This window comes from Mobula hypostoma, chromosome 7, assembly GCF_963921235.1.
Source record: "Mobula hypostoma chromosome 7, sMobHyp1.1, whole genome shotgun sequence".
Lineage (NCBI taxonomy): Eukaryota > Metazoa > Chordata > Chondrichthyes > Myliobatiformes > Myliobatidae > Mobula > Mobula hypostoma.
Genome location: NC_086103.1, coordinates 161491926 through 161517679, shown reverse-complemented (window position 1 = coordinate 161517679; position 25754 = coordinate 161491926). Strand labels below are relative to the sequence as shown.

The 25754-nt window shown below is 39.7% G+C and overlaps 2 protein-coding genes and 1 long non-coding RNA gene across 3 annotated transcripts in view; 1 reads left to right on the top strand and 2 right to left on the bottom strand.

Annotated features, from left to right (window-relative positions):
- LOC134349709 (proteasomal ATPase-associated factor 1-like) overlaps window positions 1-606 on the bottom strand; it is a 33142-nt gene extending 32536 nt beyond the window's left edge. The window contains exons 1-2 of the mRNA XM_063054444.1: window positions 545-606; window positions 391-431 (exon numbers count right to left, since the gene is read on the bottom strand). Coding sequence (XP_062910514.1) covers window positions 391-431; window positions 545-594 — 91 coding nt within the window. The 5' untranslated portion in view covers window positions 595-606. The remainder of the gene's footprint in view (window positions 1-390; window positions 432-544) is intronic.
- A 296-nt stretch (window positions 607-902) lies between these two features.
- On the top strand, window positions 903-3666 carry LOC134349065 (uncharacterized). Its single transcript, XR_010018576.1, has 3 exons — window positions 903-1026; window positions 2356-2452; window positions 2926-3666. It is a non-coding gene; the product is annotated as an uncharacterized LOC134349065 (long non-coding RNA).
- Window positions 3667-18575: 14909 nt separating this feature from the next.
- Window positions 18576-25754, bottom strand: part of mrpl48 (mitochondrial ribosomal protein L48) — a 55899-nt gene continuing 48720 nt past the window's right edge. The window contains exon 8 of the mRNA XM_063052921.1: window positions 18576-18723. Within this exon, the coding sequence (XP_062908991.1) occupies window positions 18649-18723 (75 nt within the window). The 3' untranslated portion in view covers window positions 18576-18648. The remainder of the gene's footprint in view (window positions 18724-25754) is intronic.

Sequence of the window (25754 nt, the reverse complement as noted above, 5' to 3'; positions counted from 1 at the left end):
AAGTAATTTTTTGAGACAGAGGCTGGTGAGAAGAGTGAAAGAAAAATAAGCAGATGAAGCCAAGTAGGGAGGCAGCAAATGGACAGATAAGATTATGATTAAAATTATGGCTGTCATGCAGAATAATTCAGTGACTGTTTTATAATTCTGTTTAGCCATGAGGCAAAACCTGTCTGTCCAGACCTCAGCAAAATCTTCAGAGCACAAGCGGGAAAAGGTCTGCACTTGATTAGAAAAAGTGACAGGTTCTGGAAGGCAAATTTTTATTACTTATTCTACCAGTCATACTGTTTCGAAAGGAGTTGGAGGCGATTGCAAGCCGGTGAAGTGTCACAAAATAAAGTCTTGATCTATATTTTAATCCACATTGAGCTCTGCCTCAGTGCTTACCGGGAATTTTACAGGAAACCCAAGCTTCCCTCTCATTCTCCCTGTTAGGACAAAAACCGAAAACTCAATTAAAATCCTGTCGGCAGAGAGAGGAGTCTGCGTCGCCATAAAGGAACTCATTGATAATCTGGTATCAATTCTACTCTAGAATTACCACAAGGCCCGTGCCCAGTCGCTCTGGATGAAGATCCGACCTCCTGCCATGACGATGCCACACTGCCGTAAACCGCAGCTTGTGTCGCAAACACCCCGGGCTATTCTCCCCACCTCCCTCTGCTAAAAGTGGCATCTGCAAGTTGCGTTATGTTACGGTACTGAATCTATTTACGTTCAGGGTAAACTACAGAGTTAGTAAAACTGACGTTTTATATTTAAGGCTGCGTTGTAAATACACTTTTATTTTTAACAACAATATTTTATAGGGAGTTTACTTTTATAAAATATTAGTTACAACCCTGCTATATTAACATTACTGGCACTCTGCGTTCATTATTTCCCTTCCATCTGCCAATCATCCCTCCTTTCCTGTTTGCACTTATCGCTTGCCAACTCTTGCTAACCACCCATTCCCGTCATCTCTTCAGACTGGCAATCTCCTCCTTTGTTTTTCATTTGTGGGGACAGTTCAGTGATGGGGTAAGTGAAGTTACTCCCTTTTGTTCAAGAGCCAGATGGTTGAGGGGTAATAGCTATTCCTGAACTTGGTGGCATGGGTCCTGAGGCTCCTGTACCTCCTTCCGATGGCAGCAGCAAGAAGAAAGCATGGCCTGGATGATGGAGGTCTTTGATGATGGATGCTGCTTTCCTAAGACAGCTGCTCCATGTAAATGTGCTCTGTGCTGGGGAGAGCTTTACCTGTAAGAGACTGGACTATTCCCATTACTTTTTGTAGGCCTTTCCATACAAGGGCATTGGTGTTTCCATACAGCAGCCAGTCAATGTACTCTCTGCCACACATCTATTGAAGTTTGTCAAATTTTGTGGTTAACATGCGATGCCGAATATTGGCAAACTTCTAAGAATGTAGAGGCAAGTGTAAGCAGGAGCAGTATCCTGGGACGACTGTGTCGAAACCGAACAGTGCTGTGGAGGCAGGCACTCCCTGGACACTAAACGGTACGAACCTGATATGTGGTGCCCGGACGTACCCGCGGCTTCCCACGGGATGGTACATCTGCTACTATCCAGGATACGTAGTACTGTACATACCTCCTTAATAGTCTGGATCACCGCACTCCCCATGAGGGTTGGCTGCAGAAATGTTCTGGATAATTGTCTTTCCCCTGTATGGTACGGCCAGGCTATCCCAGGAACTGATATCTGTGCTGGAGACGCTGGACAACATGATGGCCACAGAGCTCAAGCATGCAAAGGATGCACTGACCAAAGTGTCAGCTGAGATGGTGGCCATTTGGGTAATGGCCTTGCAAAATCAGAAGGCCTTGGACTACCTGCTTGCAGAGATAGGTGATACCTGTGGTGTGATTGGTCAGGAGTGCTGCACCTAAATCCCAGATGAATCTGGGAACATTACTCACCTGGCTGATCATATCCAGCAGTCCGTAAATAAGATCAGGAAAGAAAGGGGACAGCTCCATAACTACTACTCCCCAGGGAAAGTTGGTAGTCCTTTGGAGCATTGGAAGGCTGGTGGACTACTAGTTTACTGGTGGGTTGATAATCCTGGGTATTATTATGTTATGTTTTGTTGTACTATAGTGGGGTATCCACAGGGGTTAATCTAGCCTGCTGGTTAAGTGTCATGGTGTTGTCTTACAAGGAGTGGCATGTTGCAGTAAGTGTCTAACATACCCTCTCATCAAAAGCCACTCCCCTGCCAGAGGTGGGGATTGGCCCGTGTAAAGAGCAAAGCAGTTTCACCTGCCTCCTGCCGTGTAGCTGATGACACCACGGCACTGGTAGACGTTAAATCCAGCACACAGTAACTACGCAGCCTCTTTTCAGACTCTGGATGGCTGTGGACCAGGTTGTCAAGGGTGCCACTGAACCAGTAAACAGTGGAGGTGTGCTGCAGTAAAGAGGGCCCAGGTGCACAACTTAGGTAAGTATTTGCAGTTGTGTGTATGTTTAGTGTCTGTTTAGTGTTTGGGCCTTCAGTTCAGATAAGTATTTGCAACCAAGTTTAGCTTGAAGGGTTTACTGAATGTTTAGTGTCTGTCTTGTCTTGTAAATAATAAATAGCTAGCCTACCTACCAATAGGAAGTCTCTTCTGTCCCCACTCACCAAACCCGGTTTCATACAATTGGCTTCACACCAACTATTGTACTTCGAAGAAAGCAAAAGGTCCACCCTGTGCCAGGCGTGACATTGGAGGCAAACTCAACAGAGGCATTTGAAGGGCTCTTAGAAAGGCACATGAATGTGCAGAGAATAGAGGGATATGCTTCTTGTGTGGGACAAGGGATTCATTTAATTAGGCATTTAATTACTAATTTATTTAGATTGGCACAGCAGCATGGACCAAAAGACCTGTTCCTGTGGTGAACTGTTCTATGTGCTATCTCCTCTTACAGCAAATAAGAGACAGTGGTTCAGCCTCGTCAAGTGGATAGTGCTTCAAATGTGAATGATGTGTATGTCTTCACTCCTGTATCCTAAAGGATTAACTGAGAATCTGTTACCAAATGAGCCATATTTGGGACACGAGAGACCACAGATGCTGGAGCCTGGAAGAAAAATCAAGCTGCAGAAAGAGCTTAACAAGTTAGGCAGCAACTGTGGAGGGAAATGGACAGTTGCCCTCAACAGATGCTGACTGATCTACTGAATTCCTCCAGTAGCATTTTATGAGCCACATCTGAGGTTAGAGGAGAAATGTTGATCAGGAATTCTTTTGGACTAATCAAACGTAGAAATGCTGATGTACTGCAGTGGAAGTAATACTGTGAATGTCTGGTTAGAAAAGGTGGGGTGGTGTGGTGTTAAGAATGGGAATGTTATGGTGCAGCTACGTATTTCATACAGAACCAAAATACTGTGGATGCTGGCAACTGTGCATGCTGAAAACTCAGCTGGTGAAATTTCCAGCTTTGGAATAGAAGAGACAGACATAAGAGTTCACTCAGCTTTCATCAGAACCTATAAAATGTACAGATACACAATGTTGTGTACGTAATATTCCGTAATGTTATAAATTTATTTTTGTTTAAGCATTCTTTGTTTACACAATTCATAAAGGGTTATAAATATGAAGTACATGAATGGCATGCATCATTATTGCACCACATTCTACGTATGTTTCTTGTTAAAGTAAAAACTAAATGTACATGAGTTATCCCAGGCTCCGTGTTTTTCTTTCAATTAGTTTTATTTTCTTGGAGTTACGAAACTTGACAGTGGTGACGAGTAAGTTTTAAAACAAACCTAAGGTGACTACCTAACCTGTTGAAGCATAGCATGCTTTTTCTTTTCTTCAGAAGAGGGGAAAGATGCTAGATTTAAAAAAAAATACAGCATGTGTTCTTCGGAAGTTTAAAAAAAAGGCAGAAAATGGACAAGATTTATCTGTTCATAAACAGTAATAATATTTTTTTTAAAAAGCAGAAATGGCTGGTTACATTAGAAAGATCGATGTGTTCCATTGCACAACTGATAACTGGATATTGTATACTGAATGAATTGGGCAGTATTTTGATGCAAATGAAATAGCCAATGTAAAATGAATGCCAGTGTTGCTCACTGTAATAGTGGAAAGGCATATAGTTTACTTAGAAGTTTTACTGCTCCAATCAAACCAGCTGAAATGAGTTTTGCTGATATCATGAACGTAATGCAGGAACATATAGAACCGAAAATATTGTTGATTGCTGAATGATTTAGGTTTAATAGGTGGAATCAAAAGGAAGGGGAGTGTATTTCAAAATGTGTGGCTGAATTGAAGAGATTGTCTGAGCATTGTCAGGTCTTAATTATGCACTGTGAGATTGTTTAGGTTGTGGAATCTTACAAGAAATCATTCAAAATGGCTCCTAACCGAAGCAGTCGAAATCACTGTATCAATGGAAGCAGCAGCCAGCGAAGCAATTGAGTTTGCAGTTAGGCATGAAAGTGAGCATGAACTACATTGCAAGGTCTAAACAGAATCCTGCCTGGCTGAACAAATTGTGTTGCCGTTGTGCAAGGAGCTCATATAGACCAGACCATTGCAGGTTTAAAGGTGAACATGCAGAAAATACAACAGAGTAGAACATTTACAAAGAGCATCTCAGGAAGACAAAAATAAATGGACTGCACAGGAAAGAGGAAAAGATAAAAAGTCAAGTTGCAATTTATTTTCAATATTTTTATTAGTTTCTACATAGAAGAATACAGAGTACAAGAAAGTGTATATGAAAGGTCAAAAAAAGATTTTAAAAAACTACCAATTACATTATATCTATTCATAATAACAATCTCATTAACCCGTATTCATGTAAGTTAGACAATAGTTATATTGAAATATACTAATTTATTACAAAACAAGAGTCTAACCCCTACCAGGACCGAACCTGTTTATTAAGGAGAAAAAAAGGTAAAATACCTTCTCGTATAATAAAAAATTAATAATAGCCAACATCTGAATTTGAACAACAAATTGAGCGTTTTGAAAGTTCTGAAATTAATTCAGAAAGCGTCCCCACAATATTTGAAAGTCTTGATGAGATTAAGAAATTGAACAACGAATCTTCTCTAAATCTAAGCATGACATAATGTCACATAACCATTGAGCATGAGTAGCAGGAAAAACATCTTTCCGTTTAAACAAAAGCGCCCTCCTAGCTATAAGAGAGCTAAAGGCCAAATTATGTCAATCAGATGTCTTCAGCTTGATATCTTGTCCTGCAACAATGCCGAATAGGGTCGTCAGAGGATTAGGCTTAAAATTGACTTTGAAAAGTAAAGAAAAAGTTTGAAAAACTTCCTTCCAATATTTTTCAAGACACGGACAAGTCCAAAACATATGAATTAATGAAACTTCTCCATTATTACATCTGTCATAGTAGGGAGATATATGCGAATAAAAACAAGATAGCTTATCTTTAGTCATATGGACTCTATGTACCACCTTAAATTGTATGAGGGAATGGCGAGCACATAGCGATGAAGTACTAACCAATTAAAAAATTTCATTCCAAGTTTCCTCAGATATTGATGTCTGTAAATCTTGTTCCCAGAGATTCTTAATTTTGTCTAAAGGAACATTCCTCGTCTCCAGTATCATACCATAAATATTAGATATTGAACCATTATAAAAAGGTGTCAAATTAAAAATTACGTTTAGTAAGTTCTTATCTGAGCTTATAGGAAATGTGCATAATTGAGATCTTAGAAAGTCTCTGATTTGTAGTTATCTAAAAAAGTGAGTTTTGGGTAAGCTATATTTAGCTGATATTTGCTCAAATGAGAAAAGATTTCCTCCAACAAACAGATCCCAAAAACATTTAATACCCAACCTGTCCCATTCTTTAAAAACTAAATCTGTCATGGAGGGTTTAAAAAAATTAGAATAAATGGGACTAGAAAGGGAAAATCTCAATAAACCAAAATGTTTTCTAAATTGTATCCAGATCCTCAGAGTATGTTTAACTATTAAATTATCAGTTAGTTTACTTACAAATAAAGGAAGTGAGGATCCAAGAAGAGAAATAATAGAAAATGTATTAACAGAGTTAGCTTCTAAAGAAACCCATAGCAGACAATCTACACGATTAATATAATATAGCCAAAACGTAAGATATCGTATATTAACTGCCCAGTAATAAAACCTCAAATTAGGTAAGGCTAAACCGCCAGACTTTTTAGGTTTTTGAAGATGAACTTTATTTAAACGAGGATGTTTATTTTTCCATATATAGGAGGATAAAATAGATTTAACAGAGTCAAAAAAGGATTTCAGGCTAAAAACAGGTAAAGCCTGAAAAAGATATATAAATTTAGGCAGAATATTAATTTTAATAGAATTAATTCGTCCAATCAATGATATTGAAAGAGGTGACCAATTTAATGATATCTTTTTTACATGGTTCAATAAAGTAAGAAAGTTTTCTTTAAACAGATGTAGCCCCCCCCCCCCCCCCGGCCACCGTCAGGGTCGCTCGGCTCGCTGTCGTCTAGGGAAACAGCCTCGGCCCCCCCAAACTGGGTAATTAGTTTGTGTGGATGCTGTGTGATGTACCCCACCCCGCCAAATAACAGACCATACACCAGATGCAATTAAATGATTTACAGTTTATAGATATTACTGGAACTATATAATTAAATGAGAATAAAATATAAAAGGAAAATAAAAGGCGCCACACTTAGCAAAGTTCAATTTCTTCATGCACGAAACTGTTGGAGCTCATGGACCTTCTTCTTCACCCTGCGACCCCTCGGACCACCTCGAACGGCCGGCTGGGACCAACAACGGTGGTCGACCAGACGCTCCATACGAGTCCGTCTCCGTCTCCTCGCTGAACGCCCTCCTCGGGGTCCGATCCCGTTAGCAGACATCACAGCACCTCGTCCATCCTCTGTCTCGCTCTCCTGCCTTCTGCCCCAAAACCCCGCGCATACAGTATCTTCAAATACACCAAAAACATAACAACTATCCCAATTGGTTAATAACATATTTCTTATCACACTCGAAACCAAAACAAGCTGCTAGCGCAAACTTTCTCAGCGTTTAACACAACAAAGCCGCATTCCCCAGATTAACATAACAAAGACGCCATTTTAATTAGCCTCCGCAGTAACATAAAAGTCGAAACCCCCTTACACAGGTGTTTGTAATTCTTAGTGACTGTTACACCCAAATAAGTAAGCTGATTCCTTACAATTTTAAAAGGGAGATTAGTATTAATTGATACTGAATTATTTAAAGGAAATAATTCACTCTTATGTAGGTTCAATTTATATCCTGAAAACCAGCTAAAACGGGAGAGTAAAGAAAGTACGCAAGGTGATAGGCAGGAATACAATGGGTAGTAGAAAGTATATAGGCACCTTTTACTACCCATTGTTTTCCTGCCTATCACCTCCCTGCTTCCCTTCCCCCACTCCTTTGTCTTTCAAATTACTGGTTTTTCAACTGAACCTACCAGCCTTCTCCTTCCAACCCTCCCCCACCTTCTTTATAGGGCCTCTGCACCTTCCCTCTTCAGTCCTGATGAAGGGTTCTGGCCCGAAACGTCGACTCATCGTTTCCACTGATGCTGCCCGACCTGCTGAGTTCCTCCAGCGTGTTGTGAGTGTAACGTAGATTATCACATTTGCATATGTGAGTTTCTTGTAAGAAAATATGGGGACCTTAAATTTCCCAATATAAGCAAAAATCTTATTATGTTTAACAGGGTGATTTAACCCTTTCATGTTAAAACTAAGTAAATTAATAGTTTGGTCCATTTTGAATATGATTTAAAGGAAGGGTTAAAATGTAAGTTAAAAACCAAGCCATAAACCTTGAGAAATTGTAACCAAGCAACAAGTTGGCTAAAAATTCGAAAACAGCTTCTGCAAAAAAAAAACCCCACCCACCTCCCAAAGAAAGAAAACCGACCAATAGAAAGTCGGCATCTACAACTACGGACAACCCCCTGGTGATTGCTCCAATTCGTTTCAAGGTTATTTATATTCCAACCTAGACTAAACAATATCCAAACAAGAGATTCAGTTCTCATATATCAAAAATACAGTATTAAAAAATACGAAAGGAAATTAGTTACAAAGGTTTACCAAAAGTAAAAGATACAATTATTCATACAGGAAGACATTAAACATTTAATCTTATATCTTCATGGAAAAACAGATTAAGCAGTTAGCCTTCAAATTTAAAAAATCTTTGTGCTTCAGCATTCAAACGAAACCATTCGAAGGATCCATCTTTAATGAGATTCTCAGTCAAACTGGGTAGCCAAGGGATGGGTTAAAACCCTTGTTAAAAAAATTCCAACAAAGCTTGTTTAAACTTAGCACATTCCTGCATAACCTCAAGCAAATAATCTTCGAGAATCTTAATATTCCACCATATAACCAATCATGCCCCTTCGATGGGATTTGCGAATTAAAAGTTCCTCATCTAATCTTGTCTTCATGTAAAAAGAACTAAACAGTTAGCCTTCGGATTTTAAAAACCTTTGTGCTTCAACAGTCGAGCGGAACCATTCGAAAGATCCATCTGTAAGTGTGGTTCTGAGTCAGGCTGGGTAGCGAAGGGAAGGCTTAAAACCCTTATTAAAAAGCTCAGACATAACTTCTTTGAACTTAACACGTTCCTGCATAACCTCAGGTGAATCTTCGACAATTCTAATCTTGCGACCATTATAATCAATCATGCCTCTTCAACGAGATTCGTGAATTAAGAGTTCCTTTGTTTTAAATTCCTGAAAATAAATTATTACTGATCTTGGTCTCTGACCCTTAGGAGGTCCAAACGCAGGAGATCTGTGAACTTGATCGATCATAGGCACAGATGTCAAAATCTCTGGAAATAATTCTTGCAAAAAGTTTGCAAAAAAACTCCATAGGATGATTACCTTCCATTAATTCTTCGAGACCCAGAACCCGTAGGTTATTTCTTCTACTTCTATTTTCTAGGTTGATAATCTTCTGTCTTAACTTTTCGTTGGACTTCGATTGCTTTTCACTAAGTTTTTGCAATTCATCCACTTCCGTTTTCAGAGACGACAACATTTCTTCATTATTTTTTATACGTTTATCGTGTTCATTAAGAGTTTGTTGAATAGAATCCAATCTACTATCTATTTGTTTAAATTCAGAGCTGAATTGTTGAAACTTCTCAGAGGCTTCTCATGTATGACTTTGCAGCAAATCCATAATGGAATCCAAAGAAGCAGGGGAATTATCCTTTTCAGTACCTCTGGCCCTCCTTGTATCCATAATGAAAGAATATCACACTTAAAAAAGTTTCAAGACAGGTTGGAAATAGCAAGATAATTAGAGTTGGAGCAATGGCAGATTGCTGTTACTCCATCAGCCACCACCAGAAAATCTCAAGTTGCATTTTCAAGAAGAACATTAATCTGCATGCTGTCCATGGAAAAATCTGATAATGATAGTCATAGTCATAGTCATACTTTATTGATTCTGGGGGAAATTGGTTTTCGTTACAGTTGCACCATAAATAATTAAATAGTAATAAAACCATAAATAGTTAAATAGTAATATGTAAATTATGCCAGGAAATAAGTCCAGGACCAGCCTATTGGCTCAGGGTGTCTGACCCTCCAAGGGAGGAGTTGTAAAGTTTGATGGCCACAGGGAGGAATGACTTCCTATGACGCTCTGTGTTGCATCTCAGTGGAATGAGTCTCTGGCTGAATGTACTCCTGTGCCCAACCAGCACATTATGTAGTGGATGGAAGACAATTGTCCAAGATGGCATGCAGCTTGGACAGCATCCTCTTTTCAGACACCACCATCAGAGAGTCCAGTTCCATCCCCACAACGTCACTGGCCTTACGAATGAGTTTGCTGATTCTGTTGGTGTCTGCTACCCTCAGCCTGCTGCCCCAGCACACAGCAGCAAACATGATAGCACTGGCCACCACAGACTCGTAGAACATCCTCAGCATCGTCCGGCAGATGTTAAAGGACCTCAGTCTGCTCAGGAAATAGAGATGGCTCTGACCCTTCTTGTAGACAGCCTCAGTGTTCTTTGACCAGTCCAGTTTATTGTCAATTTGTATCCCCAGGTATTTGTAATCCTCCACCACGTCCACACTGACCCCCTGGATGGAAACAGGGGTCACTGGTACCTTAGCTCTCCTCAGGTCTACCACCAGCTCCTTAGTCTTTTTCACATTAAGCTGCAGATAATTCTGCTCACACCATGTGACAAACTTTCCTACCGTAGCCTTGTACTCAGCCTCATCTCCCTTGCTGATGCATCCAACTATGGCAGAGTCATCAGAAAACTTCTGAAGATGACAAAACTCTGTGCAGTAGTTGAACTCCGAGGTGTAAATGGTGAAGAGAAAGGGAGACAAGACAGTCCCCTGTGGAGCCCCAGTGCTGCTGATCACTCTGTCGGACACACAGTGTTGCAAGCACACGTACTGTGGTCTGCCAGTCAGGTAATCAAAAATCCATGACACCAGGAAAGCATCCACCTGCATCGCTGTCAGCTTCTCCCCCAGCAGAGCAGGGCGGATGGTGTTGAACGCACTGGAGAAGTCAAAAAACATGACCCTCACAGTGCTCGCTGGCTTGTCCGGGTGGGCGTAGACACGGTTCAGCAGGTAGACGATGGCATCCTCAACTCCTAGTCGGGGCTGGTAGGCGAACTGGAGGGGATCTAAGTGTGGCCTAACCATAGGCTGGAGCAGCTCCAGAACAAGTCTCTCCAGGGTCTTCATGATCTGGGAGGTCAATGCCACCGGTCTGTAGTCATTGAGGCCGCTGGGGCGTGGCATCTTCGGCACAGGGACGAGGCAGGACATCTTCCACAGCACAGCAACCCTCCGGAGCCTCAGGGAGTGACACAGAACAGTCTTGAGATTTACAATGTGAAAACTAACAATAGACAAGAAATATGGCTTGCACCAGAAGTGAACAGCAAATTAATTAAAATGGAATTGGACACCGGCTTGGCTGTTGCAGTCATTCCACAAAACGAGTTTGAAAGACGTTTCAAAAATACCAAATTGAAGCATGTCGATATCCATCTGAGAACTTATACTGGAGAAGAGATACCTCCTGTGAGACTGACATCTGTAACAATGAAATATAACAACCGACAAGCAGATTGGACTTGTATGTGGTAAACACGGGAGGGCCAGCATTGAGGGGCTGTGATTTGCTGAGAGAACTATAACTTGATTGGCACATCTCCTGCAATTAAGTCAACTGAAAGCAAATTAAGAAAGGTACTCAATGATACCACAACAGTGTTCAGGTATGGCATTGGAAAACCCAAACATATTGAGGGTAAAATAGAGTTAAATGAAAATTCCACACTCAAGTTTCACAAAGCCCATCCAGTTCCTTATACCATCTGTGATAAAGTAGCCAGTGAGCTAGATCACAGGAATTCTTTTCAGGGTTGAGTGGAGCCCATGGGCAATGCCAGTGGTTCCAGTGGCCAAGAAGAATGGGTCTGTCGGGATCTGTGATGATTTTAAGATCACCATTAACCCAGTACTGAAAGTAGATCAATACCCTCTGCCCACTATAGAAGATACCTTTGCAAACCTTTCCAGAGAGAAACGCTTCAGAGAAGTGGACTTAGCTGAGGCCTACCTACAGATGGAGGTGGAAGAAGAGTCCACTGTGTTTTAAAGTTCAAAGTAAATTTATTATCAAAGTACATATATGTCACCATATAAAACCCTAAGATTGATTTTTGTGCAGGCATTCTCAATATATAGAAAAATAACCATAACAGAATCAATGAAAAAACACACACCAACCCGTGAGTTCAACCAGTGTGCAAAAAGACAACAAACTGCAAAAACAAAAAAAAGGAATAAAAATAATAATAAATAAATAAATAAACAATAAAATATTGAAAACATGAGATGAAGAATTCTTAAAAGTGAGTCCATAAGTTGTGGGAACATTTCAATGATGGGGCAAGTGAAATTGAGTGAAGTTATCCCCTTGAGTTTAAGATCCTGATGGCTGAGGGGTAACAACTGTTCCCAAACATGGTGGTGGCAGTCCTGAGGCTCCTGTACCTTCTTCCTGATGACAGCAGTGAGAAGAGAGCATGACCTGTGTGGTAGAGGTCCCTGATGACTGATGCTGCTTTCCAGTTACAGTGTTTTGTGTAGATGTGCTCAATGGTTGGGAGGGTTTGCCCATGATGAACTGGGCCGTATCCACTACTTTTTGTAGGATCTTCTGTTCAAGGGCTTTGGTGTTCCTATACCAGGCTGTGATACAGCCAGTCAAGATACTCTACACTACACATCAATAAAAGTTCATCAAAGTTTTAATGTCATCCCGAATCTTTGCCAACTCCTAAGGAAGCAGAGGTGCTACCGTGCTTTTTTTGTAATTGCAGTTACGTTGCCCAGCACAAGTCCTCTGAAATAATAACACGGAGGAATTTAAAGCTGATGACCTTCTCCATCTCTGATCCTCCAATGGGGATTGGTGAACGGACCTCTGGTTTCCGTCTCTTTAAGTCAATGATCAGCTTCTTGGTCTTGCTGACATTAAGAAGTTGCTGCTTGCAACACTCTGCCAGATGTTCTACCTCCCATGGGCTGATTTATCACCACATTTGATTCAGCCAGTGTCAGTGGTGTCAGCAAACTGGAATATGGCATTGGAGCTGTACTTAGCCACGCTGTCATAAGTGTAAAGCGAATGGAGCAGATGGCTAAACACACAGCCTTGTGCTGATGGAGATCATGGAGGAAATGCTGTTGCCAATCCAAACTATCTGGGGTCAGTTTGGATTGGCAGCAACACTCACAAAAGGCTTCTTCGCTATAATAGGCTTACTTTTAGAGTAGCATCTGCACCTGCGCTCTGGCAGAAAACCATGGACTGGGTGCTGCAAGGCTGCCCAGGCACTCCGTCTTACCTGGATGACATCATTGTTACCAGTAAGGATGACAAGGAGCATTTCCAAAATCTCAAAACAGTGAAAAATAGGTTATATTATGGGCTCAGAGCATGAGCATGTAACAAGTATCAGTTCTTTAAACCAAGCATCACTTACAGTAGTCACACCATTGACACACAAGGATTACACAAGTGTGGTGAGAAAATTGAAACAGTGGTGGATGCCCCAAGGCCAAAAGGCATGTCACAGTTGTGGTCCTTTTTAGAATTGACAGAATTCTGTCAAAGCTGGCTACAGTGCTCCACCCCTTGAACTCGTTATTACAGATTCGTAAGAAATGGCAATGGACAAAGCAGTGTGAGGTGGTATTCCAAAAGGTAAAGGAAAAGGTGACATCAGACTCACATTGTAATCCACATCATCCAGTGAAACTTGCCTGTGACACCTCGACTTACAGTATAGGTGCAGTCATGTCACATGTTATGAGCGATGGAAATGAACGCCCCATAGCCTTTTCATCATGTGTCATTACTGCTGCAGAGAAAAATTACGCACAGATTGACAGAGAGGCCTTGAGTCTGGTTTGGGGTGTAAATCATTTCAACCAGAACCTGTATGGGAGAGAGTTTACCCTTATTACTGATCATCAACCACTAGTGTCCATTTTCAATCCACAGAAGGGTATGCCACCAACAGCAGCAGCACAACAACAGAGATGAGTTCTGTTTCTTGGAGGACACAATTACAAGATTGAATTCAGGATGACAACTAATACTGGAAATGTTGATGGATTGTCCTGTTTACCATTGGAAAATGAAATACCTGACAATTTACGAAAGAGGTCACTTCTCTTGATGTATTCTCCCTAAGCAAATCAAAAATCTCTCTATTACGGCAGAGATGATCTAAAGGGAAACCACACTGTCCAAGTGGTAACCCAAAACATCTGGAATGTGCAGCAAAAACCAGTTATCCCATTTTTCCCCAGCACCAGGGATGAATGTGCCCTTGACAGGCATTGACTTATGTAGGGATTGAGAGTTGTACCATCCAAGCTGAGAGCTGAGGTGTTGGAGGAGCTACATGTTGGTCATCTAGGCGTGTTCAAGGCACGTCTGATGGCTTGGGATAGATCAGCAGATCGAGCAGCTCACCAAGCATTGTTCAGGATGGCAACACGTCCATAAAATGCGCAGAGCAGAATCTCACTATCCCTGGGAATGGCTTGCATTGCTCTGGCAGCGGAATCGCGTGGATTTTGTCGGACCATTCTTAGGCACAAATTTCTTGGTAGTAGTGGATGCAGCTACAAGGTGACCTCCACTACAGCCTCGCACACTGTTGATGTGTTGAGAAGCCTCTTCTCAAGGACTAGTGTCCCAGAGCACTGAGACAATTGACCACAGTTTGTTGCTAGACAATCTCAGTTACTCCTGAAAATGAATGAATGGAATAAGACCTATTACATCTGCACAGTACCACAGTACAAATGGCTTAGTGAAAATGAAAAGGTTTGTCCAGAGCCTAAAGAATGCAATGTCAACAGTACATATTGCACTGACACTGAACCAGAAGCTCACCGATTTCCTCCTTGCATTTCGCAATGCAGCACACTCCACAACCAACCACTCACCAGCTACGCTGTTCCTGGGTCATCCCTTGTGCTCACGCTTGGATTTCCTCAAACCCAATCACAGAAGGAGTATATATGACAAACAGCCGAAACAAATTGTAGGCTCCTCAAAAACAGAGAGGTTTGATGTTTCACACATGGACAAGCAGTCCTAGTGAGGGAGTATAACAGTGATCAAAAGTGAGCACTGGGAAAGATTAAGGCCAGAATTGGACCACTCTCTCAACAGTGGAGTTTGCATCTGATATCATCCGGGGATGAGGAGAGCAGAGTCAATTGCTGGAGAAGAAAGGTGTCCAGACCTGTCAGAACCACTTCCTGTAGTCCTAGAGTCATCTCCTACAAACACCACGAAGGAGGCCCCAAAACCTGAGATTGGTTCACACAACCACTCCCCACCCCACCTCCCACACTTCTTGTCAGAAAAGACAGAATCCCATAAGAATAAGAAATCCTCCTCAGTGAGTGAATCTTTAGGCCTGAATAGGACAATTTAAAATTTACTACGCTATGGATCTTTATATTATAGTTATATTATACATATTGCTTATGTATTATATATATGTATGCAGTATACAGTACCGCATGACTAGAGAGCAGTAAGTTACATAAGTTGTGATGTATTCTATACTGAGAGAGTTTATAGCTAAGCAGGGGTGTGTAGGGTATTTAATATTTCAGTCATTTTTGAGGAAGCATTCATTATTTACATAATTCATTAAGAAGTTCATGTACAAATTATGTGAATGGCATACGTAACTATTGCACCATGTCATAAGTGTGTGCCTCACTAAAGTGAAAACTAAATGTACGTGGCTCTGTATTTTTCTTTCAATTAGTTTTACATTTTGGAGTTACAAAACACAACACAACAGACTTTCAGTACAGAGACACAGAACGAGCAATGGAGGGAAGGATAGAATAAAAGAAAAGTCCTCTGATAAGGTGGAAGGTAGGAGAGATTTAATGATAATAAATCAAAATGGAAACAAAAAAGATTGATGAGACAAGTTCACAAAAATGGATTGAAAGGTATAAATGATAAAATATCTATTTCATATAGTAATTGTAGATGAACATTTTGTGGTATGAGGCCACTTAATTGTAAAACTTGCTTTTTTTTTAAACAAGGGAAAACAGCAGAGCAACAACAAATAGGAGGCAGCTACTGGCTCTTCAAGCCTGCTGCACTATTCAGTAAATTAATGGATTATCTTGTATTTCAGCTTCATTCTCCTGCATTAATACAACCTCTCTTTAGTTTTTTATTCCTTATTGGAATTTTTTTATATCTTGCAGTGTACTGCTGCTGCAAAACATCAAATTTCACAACATATGTCAGTGATAAAAACCTGATGTCCATCTATCAATCTGTGTTTAATATACAGTTGGAAGTGTCAGAAACCTATGCAGCTCTCTGTTGCCATTTCAAAAATATCAAGACTAGGGGATAAGTATAAAGATTATAGCTCATCCAGCCAGAGAAACTTGCTATAACTTCAATGTTTTCATTCCCAAAATGCTATTTGGAAATCTATTCTAAATTCTTCAGAGTTCTCTGAAGCCTAAATTTCCCTGTCAATTTAAATCATGTCTCCTTTTAAGCTCAAGGATATCTTTTCAGTTCTCCACCAAAATTGTAAGGGATTCTTGGCACTTTAATTACCACAGGCACTTCTGAAGCTGCTGCCTCTTGTGTTTTACATCTTATGCGCACTTGTTTTCACTTTAGGACTTCTTAGACAGATTTCTTAGTCCGTAGTCTTTGAGCTAATGCCGCTAAATCATGTTTCCCCTACACCCTCCTACCAGTAGAACAGCAGTTAGAAGTGAAATACCCACATTAAACCAGTTTGGCATTTCAAAGTAGGCTTCTTTCTCTAGGGAAAATGCACTTGGCTGCTTGCAGAGTTGTACGGGAAAGCTATTTCCAAAAGACACAGGAAAATCTTGGCGAGGATTGCAACTTGGGTAATTTACATATCAAACCACCGGCCTAGATCCACATACCATCTGTCTCATCTTCCCTTCTTTTTAACTCTCATTTTAACTTTAAAGAGTACAGTCTTTAAATTTCTAGTTAGATCTATCTTGTATACCCCCACTTCCACTTTTAAAGTTTACTGATACATTAGTCCTGACGAAGGGTCTCGGACTGAAACGTCGACTGTGCTGCTTCCTATGGATGCTGTCTGGCCTACTGCGTTCCACCAGCATTTTGTGTGTGTTGATAAATTTTGTTATGGGATTATATTAAATGGATGTTCGAGTTCTATGAATTTAATACAACAAACAATTAGCTGGAGGAACTCAACGGGTCAATCAGTGGGAGTGCTTTAAGGAGTGATTCAGATCTTGATGCAAGGTTCAACCTAAAATGTTGACAATTTACTTCTCCTCACAAATGCTGCCCCATTTCCTGAGTTCCTCCAGCAGCTTGTTTATTGGTCCCATTTTCAGCAACAGCAGTCTTTTGTGTGTCTATGAATGTGATACAGATCTAATATCTGTCTGGGTTCTTCAGTTATCCTCATGTGTTGGAACATAACAGACCTTCTTTGGGCAGATATTACCCACATTATGCAAACCTCTAATGTTGCCCATTTGGAAATAGTGCCAGAATATTAATAAACATAACTTTTATCACCAGAAGCAAAGTAGATAAAGTTACATTATTCTTGTGTTGTTAATTACAGAAAGCTCAGCTGAAGTAAATCTGTCCCTGGAGATTAATTAACAATATAAACTCCATGGAAGCTGATGAGCATAGACGAACTTCAGTCAGGTCAAAGGAGTCATCCTTTCAAACTTCAATCGCATTTTAACATACGCCATGTTTTTGCTAGAGTAGATGTAATACTTTTATATGTATAATATTGTCAATGAGCACAACAATAAATACTTAATTTTATCAATTATTATGCAAATGTTAATATAATTTCAAAATAATATTTGATTTATTTTAGACTAATACAATAGACACTACAATGCAACTAAGTGAAAAGGCTGTTAGGAATAACTGTACAGACTAATTAACAAACAAAAAGCAAACTGTTGGAGAAACTCAGTGGGTCAATCTGCTTCTGAGGAGGCAAAGGGATGGTCTACAGTTTAGGTTGAGACCTTGCATCAGGTCTGATACATGGCTTCAACGAAATGTCAGCTTACTATATCCATTCTGGCCTAATCCCACTTTATAAAATTTGGCTTTAGCATTCTGGAGCTCATCTTAATATTTCTTAAATATTATGAGAGTACCTACCTCTACGCTCTTTTATGCAAATATATTTTCGTGCACGGCATACTACCAAAACTTGTGCGCAAGGCTAAATGTGTCATTGATTCATCTATGACACTGCAGTTGTTACTGAATACCTACTCTAATGTTCGCCAAGAAATGTCCAATACAACCTTCTCATTATATTGCAATGCCCAATTTTTTTAGGGGTAACTTTAAAAAAGATCCTCTCAGGTTATTATTTAGCATTTTCAATAGGTTAAATATTAGACCATACCAACTGACTATTATTCATGCTCATATTAAAGCACATTGTTTAAACAGTGTGTATTTAGCATTACCTTTTTGTGAATAGTGATGTAATGTGAATAAATCTGAAAGGAAGGAATAACACAGATGGAAATGTAAATTTGACAGAAACTAGCCAAAATCTGCCCAACTACATCCATCGAGATTGCAATTTAAATTCAGCATTCAGATAACAATGACAGATATGAAAAAAAGGAATGTCACTTGAACTCTCTGACTATTTAGTACACATTTATCCATCTTACTTTGTATACTATTTTTATTTCAAAATAGATTTGTAAATAAATTAAGTGAAACAAGGAGTCCACTTCTGGCAGACAATTTTTAAAATCAGGTTGGATAAAAGTTTATTATTGCAAATGCAATGCCTGAAATCTCATGCCATTACATTCACTAACAACACCCATACCATTCAGGTTCATATTTAGAAAAAGCTGCATGTGAATTATAGGAAACAAATTTCAAGACAGTGAAATCACACAAGATCACAAAAATTTAACATTTATTTTATTAAATATATAATACAATCACGGATCTAGATGCCATAATTCAATGGTAAACAGTCAATTCATTTGTGCTAACAGTCCTTCTAGTTCTGGTCTAGCCTTGAAACGGGCATGGAAATCAGCTTCAGTGTGCTGTGGAAACAATGAAAACCAAATATTATCTGGAACATGTCTTATGGTCTTAAAACATCAAAACTAAACATTATATTTTGGAAATCTAGAACATTAACACCTTATCAAATAATATTCTGAAAAACCTTAAAATATGTATTTTTATAAGGAAACAAATGTTCACAAATAAAAGAATCATGTCAGTGCAGGACGAGCCTATTTGACCCCAAGAGTCAGAAGTGATTCTCTGCAGTCTCATTTCAGTGTAATTCCCTTTAGAACGCCCTGTTTCAGCCACCTTTCAGCCTTGTTAGCAATACTGAAGTCCATAGAATAAAATGGTAAGTGGCCACAAGAGTACAAAATTGTTTCAAGAAGAGGAAGAAATATTTAGGTAAGCATCTTTATTGTTAAGCTCGGAATGCATTAAGCCATGTTCAAATTGCTTATAGATCCAATATATTAAATCCAATATGGCAAAGGGGATATTATTTATTCATAAAGTGTATTAAAGTAGTTTTCTTTCATGATATAAAACTATAAGGTATGGATCATAGGGTTGCGTATGAAGTTTGTTACGAGAGAGGGGGAGAGGGGGAGAGGGGGAGAGGGGGAGAGGGGGAGAGGGGGAGAGGGGGAGAGGGGGAGAGGGGGAGAGGGGGAGAGGGGGAGAGGGGGAGAGGGGGAGAGGGGAGAGGGGGAGAGGGGGAGAGGGGCCCTTGCTTAACCAGTGGGTAATGAATAAAACAAGAAGACTGGGCTGGACTTCAGCATCATGAATGTCAAGATGCAGATGAGCCAACTTAGAGGTTTGTTAAAGAGCAAGGAAAACAGCCTACAAAATGACATCGGCAGAAAGGAGATGGAGCTCAGTTTAATATTTCATGATAATGCCTCAGATCTTGCATACTGCAATGAATTGTTAACTGAGACCAAGTCCTGACATATAAACCATGAAAAAAAAATCACATGATCTAATATAGATCAGTTCAATGCTGTGAACAGCAGATGGACGTTAAAAGAACCACGTTATGAAATCTCTTGTAGAAGATTTTATCCTGTGGGTGGCTATGTCTACATGTGCACATACTTATGTTTTCACCTTGATGCTCCCATTCAAAGACTTGCTTCCTAGACATAATTCTTCAAATGATATAATAGAAATCCTTCCAGAATTTTGTATATTTCTAACTGAACATGAGAAAATATTTATTAAAGTAGCCAAGAATATTCATGCCATTCTATAAGAGAGAGAAGATGAAGTTAACTGGATTGAACTATCCGTGTTTTATTTTTAATTATTCCTGCTTAAAAGATATGCAATACCTTTGGGCTGTATTAATTTCCCAACCCGTGGGAATTAGAAGTCAACGACGTAATGAAGGATTGGAATCATGTATCATCTGGAGTGCATGGAGTATCAAATTCCATTACCTCAAGGACATTATTACAAGCATGAATTTGCTTACCATCGCCTGTAACAGCAAAGCAGCAGATCTACCTGCTGTGGCACTAGACTGCAGTTTTGCTATAAAAAATTGAAAATGCAAGAAAGCAAAGAAAAATGTGCTGATTTATACATACCCTGTACCTCTAATACCAAGATAATACTGCATAAAATTATCTTGATTCAAAGTCACATCACATATTTTACATCACAAAATTGATAGGGGTTTTTAAAAAAAATGCTAAACTGTTTTACAATAAAATATAAAAAGAAATGTTTAAAGCTAATATTATTTCAGAAGGGGACAATGAATGCTGAATGAGTTAACTGTTCAAACTACGTGCTTCATTTCATCTTTGGGCAGTTACTATTTGCTCAGAAAACAACTACAATCTGTGCGAGTAGATTTGAGAGGAAATGTGAATACCACGTTTCACCTCAGAACTGCTCTTTCAACCCTCTGCTGTCTTCCCACATTCATAATGGTATTCGGATTGGCTGAAGCATTCCACTGTCCATCAGTGTAATCTGAATGGTGGAAACACCTCTGACGATCCACTTCGGAAGCCCTGCACCCAAAGGCTTCAACTGTTAGCAAAGCCCTTGACAGATTCAGCAGTTATTATAGCTCAGTATAATTTAATAGCTTTACTGTGTCTGACATTCAGAGAAACTTAAAACTAAATCTTGGCAAATATTTAAAAAAATTAAAGTAATCTAAGCAATTACATTAAACTAAATTAAAACCATAAAATACTCATTGCCCCCTTCAAATTCAAGCTCAATACCTCAGCAAAAACCCTGGGGAACTCAAAAACATTGAGATTTTGCCACTGAAAACACAAGAGAGTGCAGTTGCTAGAATCACACAATCCTCTGGAGGAATTCAGCAGGTCAAGCAACATCATTTGGAAGAAATAAACTATCAACAGTTCCGGTTGAAACACTGCACTAGGACTGAGAGCAGGAAGGCGAGATGGCCAATATAGAGAGAAGAGGATTCCCAGGTGATTGGTGGACTAAGGAGGGGGTGTAAGATGACAGGCAGGTAGTGCTAGGCAAGGGAGCTGGAAGACTGTTGAGGCAAAGAGGGAGAGGAAAACAAAAAAAAATGGAGCAAGGTGGGGGGAGGGGAGTGTGAAGATGGGAGCAGCTGCTGGAAGGAGATAAGCAGGAACACACACTGCTACCAGAGCTGGATTCGGGTAGATAAAGATGGGAGAACCAGAGGGTCAGGAGGAGGAGTGGGGGAAGAGGGTAAAGGTTTCACTGCTAATGTAATAGTCTTTCTGTAGAAGCAGTGTTTGGGGTATGATTAGAAATAATGGGTGCTTTGGAATATGAGCCATCCAATCAGGGGAGCAGGTTTTTTTTTTTGAGTGCCAGACACTGGTGTGAACTGGTGGCTTTGTTTGGCGGGAGATGAAGAGAGAAGACGCTGGAGAGAACCGGTTGTAGGATTCGACCCGATGGGGGACTGTGATTCAATGGAACAAGCGGAGGTCAACTGGGAATCAGTGAATATGACTTTTGCAAAAGCTCAGCTTCAACTAGCGCACATTTGACTGTTTAATTATAATGGGCCCTTTTTGTTTTTTGCTTTCTTTTCCTTACTAACTTTTTAGTTAAGCTAACATTCATAAACACAATTCCTTTAATCATATACACTGTGCTGTCTGTTACTTCTTGGCACTGAGTTGTAACAGGGTAGCAAATTACACAGCATTCAGACAATCCAGGGTTTAGGGTGGGAGAGCCGTCTCAATCTCACGGATTCGGTGGCACCGGAATGTGTATTCCCTAGATGTAAGCAGCCCAAGGAAACTGGGGTTTCATATATAAAACTGGAAAATTCAATATTCATGCCTTTGGGCTGTAGACTACCCAGTTTAGATGTTGCTCCTCTAGTTTGATTTGGGTTTCTTCCTTCAGAAGAGAAGGCGAAGTGTGGGCAGGTCATTGTGCGAATGGGGAGTTGAAATGGTCTGCAACTGGGAGCATAGGTGTTTTGTGAAATGGTCCCTTAATCTGTGGTTGGTCTCACAGTTGTAGAGGAGTTCCTTCCTTCCACTAATGCTGCTCAACCCACTGATTCCTTCAGCAAGTTACGTTTTGCTCCAGAATTAGCCACTGAGGTGCTATGAACTCTATCTAGGGTTCTGAATCTGTCAATAAATTTGGAATTTCTGACCAATAATGTAAGTGCATAGTCCTGCAATTACAGTACTGCCTTTAAATGGCTAATGGCAGACAGTCACCATACCCCACTGTCATATTCCTCTGTCAAACACTATGTCCCTTATCCTTCACCTCTCTCCAGCAGGTATAAAGCTGAGGCAAACCATTAACAACCTGGGACCTGTAATTCACAGCGACACCCAATTTCAGAACTTCCCATCATTGCTTTCAAATCCCTCTCACTCTATTGCCTTTTCCAGTTTTCACTGCTTCTCTGTGTCTGGCCTCAAACATCTAATATTAATTGCCTTACAGTGGCAATTAATCTAACCTATAGATCTGGAATTCCCTCGTCAAACCTCTCTACTGAAGTTTTTTCTGCAAAACCTCTCTCTTTAACAAGACTTCTGATGTCCTGTACATAATTATTGTGAGTTGCTGTCAAATTATTTTATATATTGTTCCAAGAATGCAAACTGTGACATTTTACTATATTACAGGCATTATACATACACAAATAGCAAATGAATTTTAATTTCTTCGGTATTACTGTAGTGTCACTTTTACATCATTTATTTCTTGCATATTGTCCACAGAAATTTAATTACACTGCAAACTTAATTACACTAAGGACTTTTCCACCCGAATGACATTTGATCAAACACAGAATGAAGGAGTCTTCTCCAATGGTAAGAAGTATTTTGTAAGTTACGGATTAATCATATACTTTCCCCATAAGTAACAGATCCATAGAGCAAATGATTACTTTGAGGTGACAAGCAGAAAGCAGTCAATGTAGTATGCATAACATTTCAAAGGATCTTCAGTAAGGTGTAATATTAAATATTTATTAAAAAGGTTAGGGCAGGTAAGTCAGGGACCAAGTGGCGGATGGCTTTTAAAGATACAAAACAGAAAACATAAGATCACTTCTTGGATGGGCTGAAAGCAAAAAAAAAAACCCTGTTCTGCTGAGAGCTGAACTGAAGATTCTGTGGTTTACCTCACGCAGTAATGATTTTTGACTCAGTAATTGAATGCGTGATATCAAAATTTGATAATGATGCCCAAATGGGAATAAAGACAACAACGATGAGAAATGCAACAAATGCAATACTGAAATAGACTAATGGGACACTTGAAATTCAATACAACAAACTGAATTAATTTATTTTCAACACAACGAAGCAGACAGCAGAGTCACTGCCTCAGCGCCAGTGACCTGGGTTCACTGCTGACCCCCAAAAAGGGGTGTGGGTATATGTGTGTTTGTGTGCCGCGAACGCTCTAGTGCTTTGCACATTTTTGCTGTAACCAATGGGTTTCCTCTGGGTGTTCTAGTTTCTTATTCCTTCCAGAGGTGTGCAAACTGGAGGGTTAAGTGGTCGATGTAACTTTCTCTTAAGCTGGCCGGTGGTGTAGTGGGATCCACACCAGACTTCAAGGCGAGTGGTCCCGGGTTCGAACCCAGCCGGCTCATTGCACGCTTTCCATCCGTGCTGGATCGAGTGTCAAGCTAGCCACTCAGCCTTGTAAAAAAGACAAGTGCTAAACAAATGGCAAGGTTGCCATCCAATGTGCCACAAGGCACGAAGAGGGGGAAAATTGCCCTTCGTGTGCAGTAGACTCTATGGTAGTTTGGCAGTAATGTAGAGTATAAAACTGGATTAAACTGAAACTGGTACTTCATGGTTGACTTTGACTCGGCGGGCCAAAGGGCCAATTTCCACGTTGTATATTATTTATCATTTAGTCCTTGATAGAAATGAAAATGCACTGTGGAGTAAATACAGCTGGAAATACAGAACTGTATATACAAAAAGTAATCCAAGCTGAAGTATCCACAAAAGAAGAGTACAATATTGGAGTTCAGATTTACAGGAATGGAATAGCAAAGCAAGTAAATAATGTTAAAACAATATAGATGTTACAGTGTATTTGGCTTATGGAGTGCTGCGGTAGTTAATGGGTCAATCCTATGCCACTCAGTTAGCCACTCCCACACGGGAAGAGTTCACATATTGTACAATATCAATAAAGTTCAGTCGAATAGCCTGCATGGGGCCATCTGGGTGTCTCTCTCTGCACTCTCCCTCAATATCGAACACAACATGGAGGATAGTCTTGTCCACAGAATAAATAAATAATATTGATACATGGAGCAGAGAAGATTAAAAGTGGAACTTTGAGGCCTTGAAAACCATGAAGGAATTCACTAGAATTGACGTGGATAAACCACCACCATTTGAGGGAAAATAAAATCAGAGCAATTAGAAATTGAAGGGTGACAGAGGGCATAATTAATGAAAGAATTTTGGATAAATTTCTTTATATCATGAATACTGAGCTTGTGGCAGTTCCTACCTCACAGAATGATTGATGCAGGTAGCAGCAGCATGCTTTTAAAAAGGAAACAATGCATACATGATAGGGAGAAAAAAAAATGTAGAAGCATGTTGTAATAAGATAGTTAGGAAGGTTGTATGATCATAGGCAAGTTAATCACTTGGCTTGTTTTGACAAATTTTATGTAATTCTCTCTCCTATGTTTTCTTTTAAACCCAAACTTAACATATCAAGAAGTCATAGAATTCATACACACTTAAAAATGTTTTCATTTAGCCATTAGACTGTATTAAGGCCCTATTTAAATTGGGGGATGAAATTCAAAAAACTGCAGCTGAGGTGTAGGCAGGGTAGACACATTTGAATAAAGTAATTACACCTTAATTCAATGCAGTAAATTGCAAAAATCAGTAAGCATGTTTCTAGGGGAAGTCTGCACACCACTGATGTGGCGAAGGCCACAAAATCAAAAACCTAACGTCAGATTCAGAAACAGAAATCAGGTTTATTATCACGCACTTCTATGCCACAAAATTTGTTGTTTTGTGGCAGGAGTATTGAGCAAAGACATCAAATTACTATAAATTACAAAATAAATAAATAGTGCAAAAAAAAAGATATACTGAGGTTCAATGACCATTCAGAAATCTGATGACAGAAGAGAAGGTATTCTTTGTTTTGAACTAACAGTTAAATCTAATGGCAATAAGCTAACTACCTAGTTATTCAACTATATAAATTATGCAGGTGTTTCAATTGTTGCACAAAATGAAAATAAACGTACAATGATATGAAAGTCATTAGGAGCTGAATGATGTTTTGTATTGCCAACTCCTGACATCCTGAATAACTGCAACAATGCTACTTGAAATATATGAAAACATAGCAGAAAGCTGTTTGGATAGAGAAGATAAAAGACATATCACAACTGGGATGTTAAAATCTCAAGCAGTTAATGGCAGAGTACACCCTTTTTATCATCAGTGCAGCAGTAGCCTTACACCATTTCCTTTTGATTTAATAGTGGCTTCTGAAGTATTGCAATGTATCCCCTTCATGGATGACTATATTTTAAAGCTAA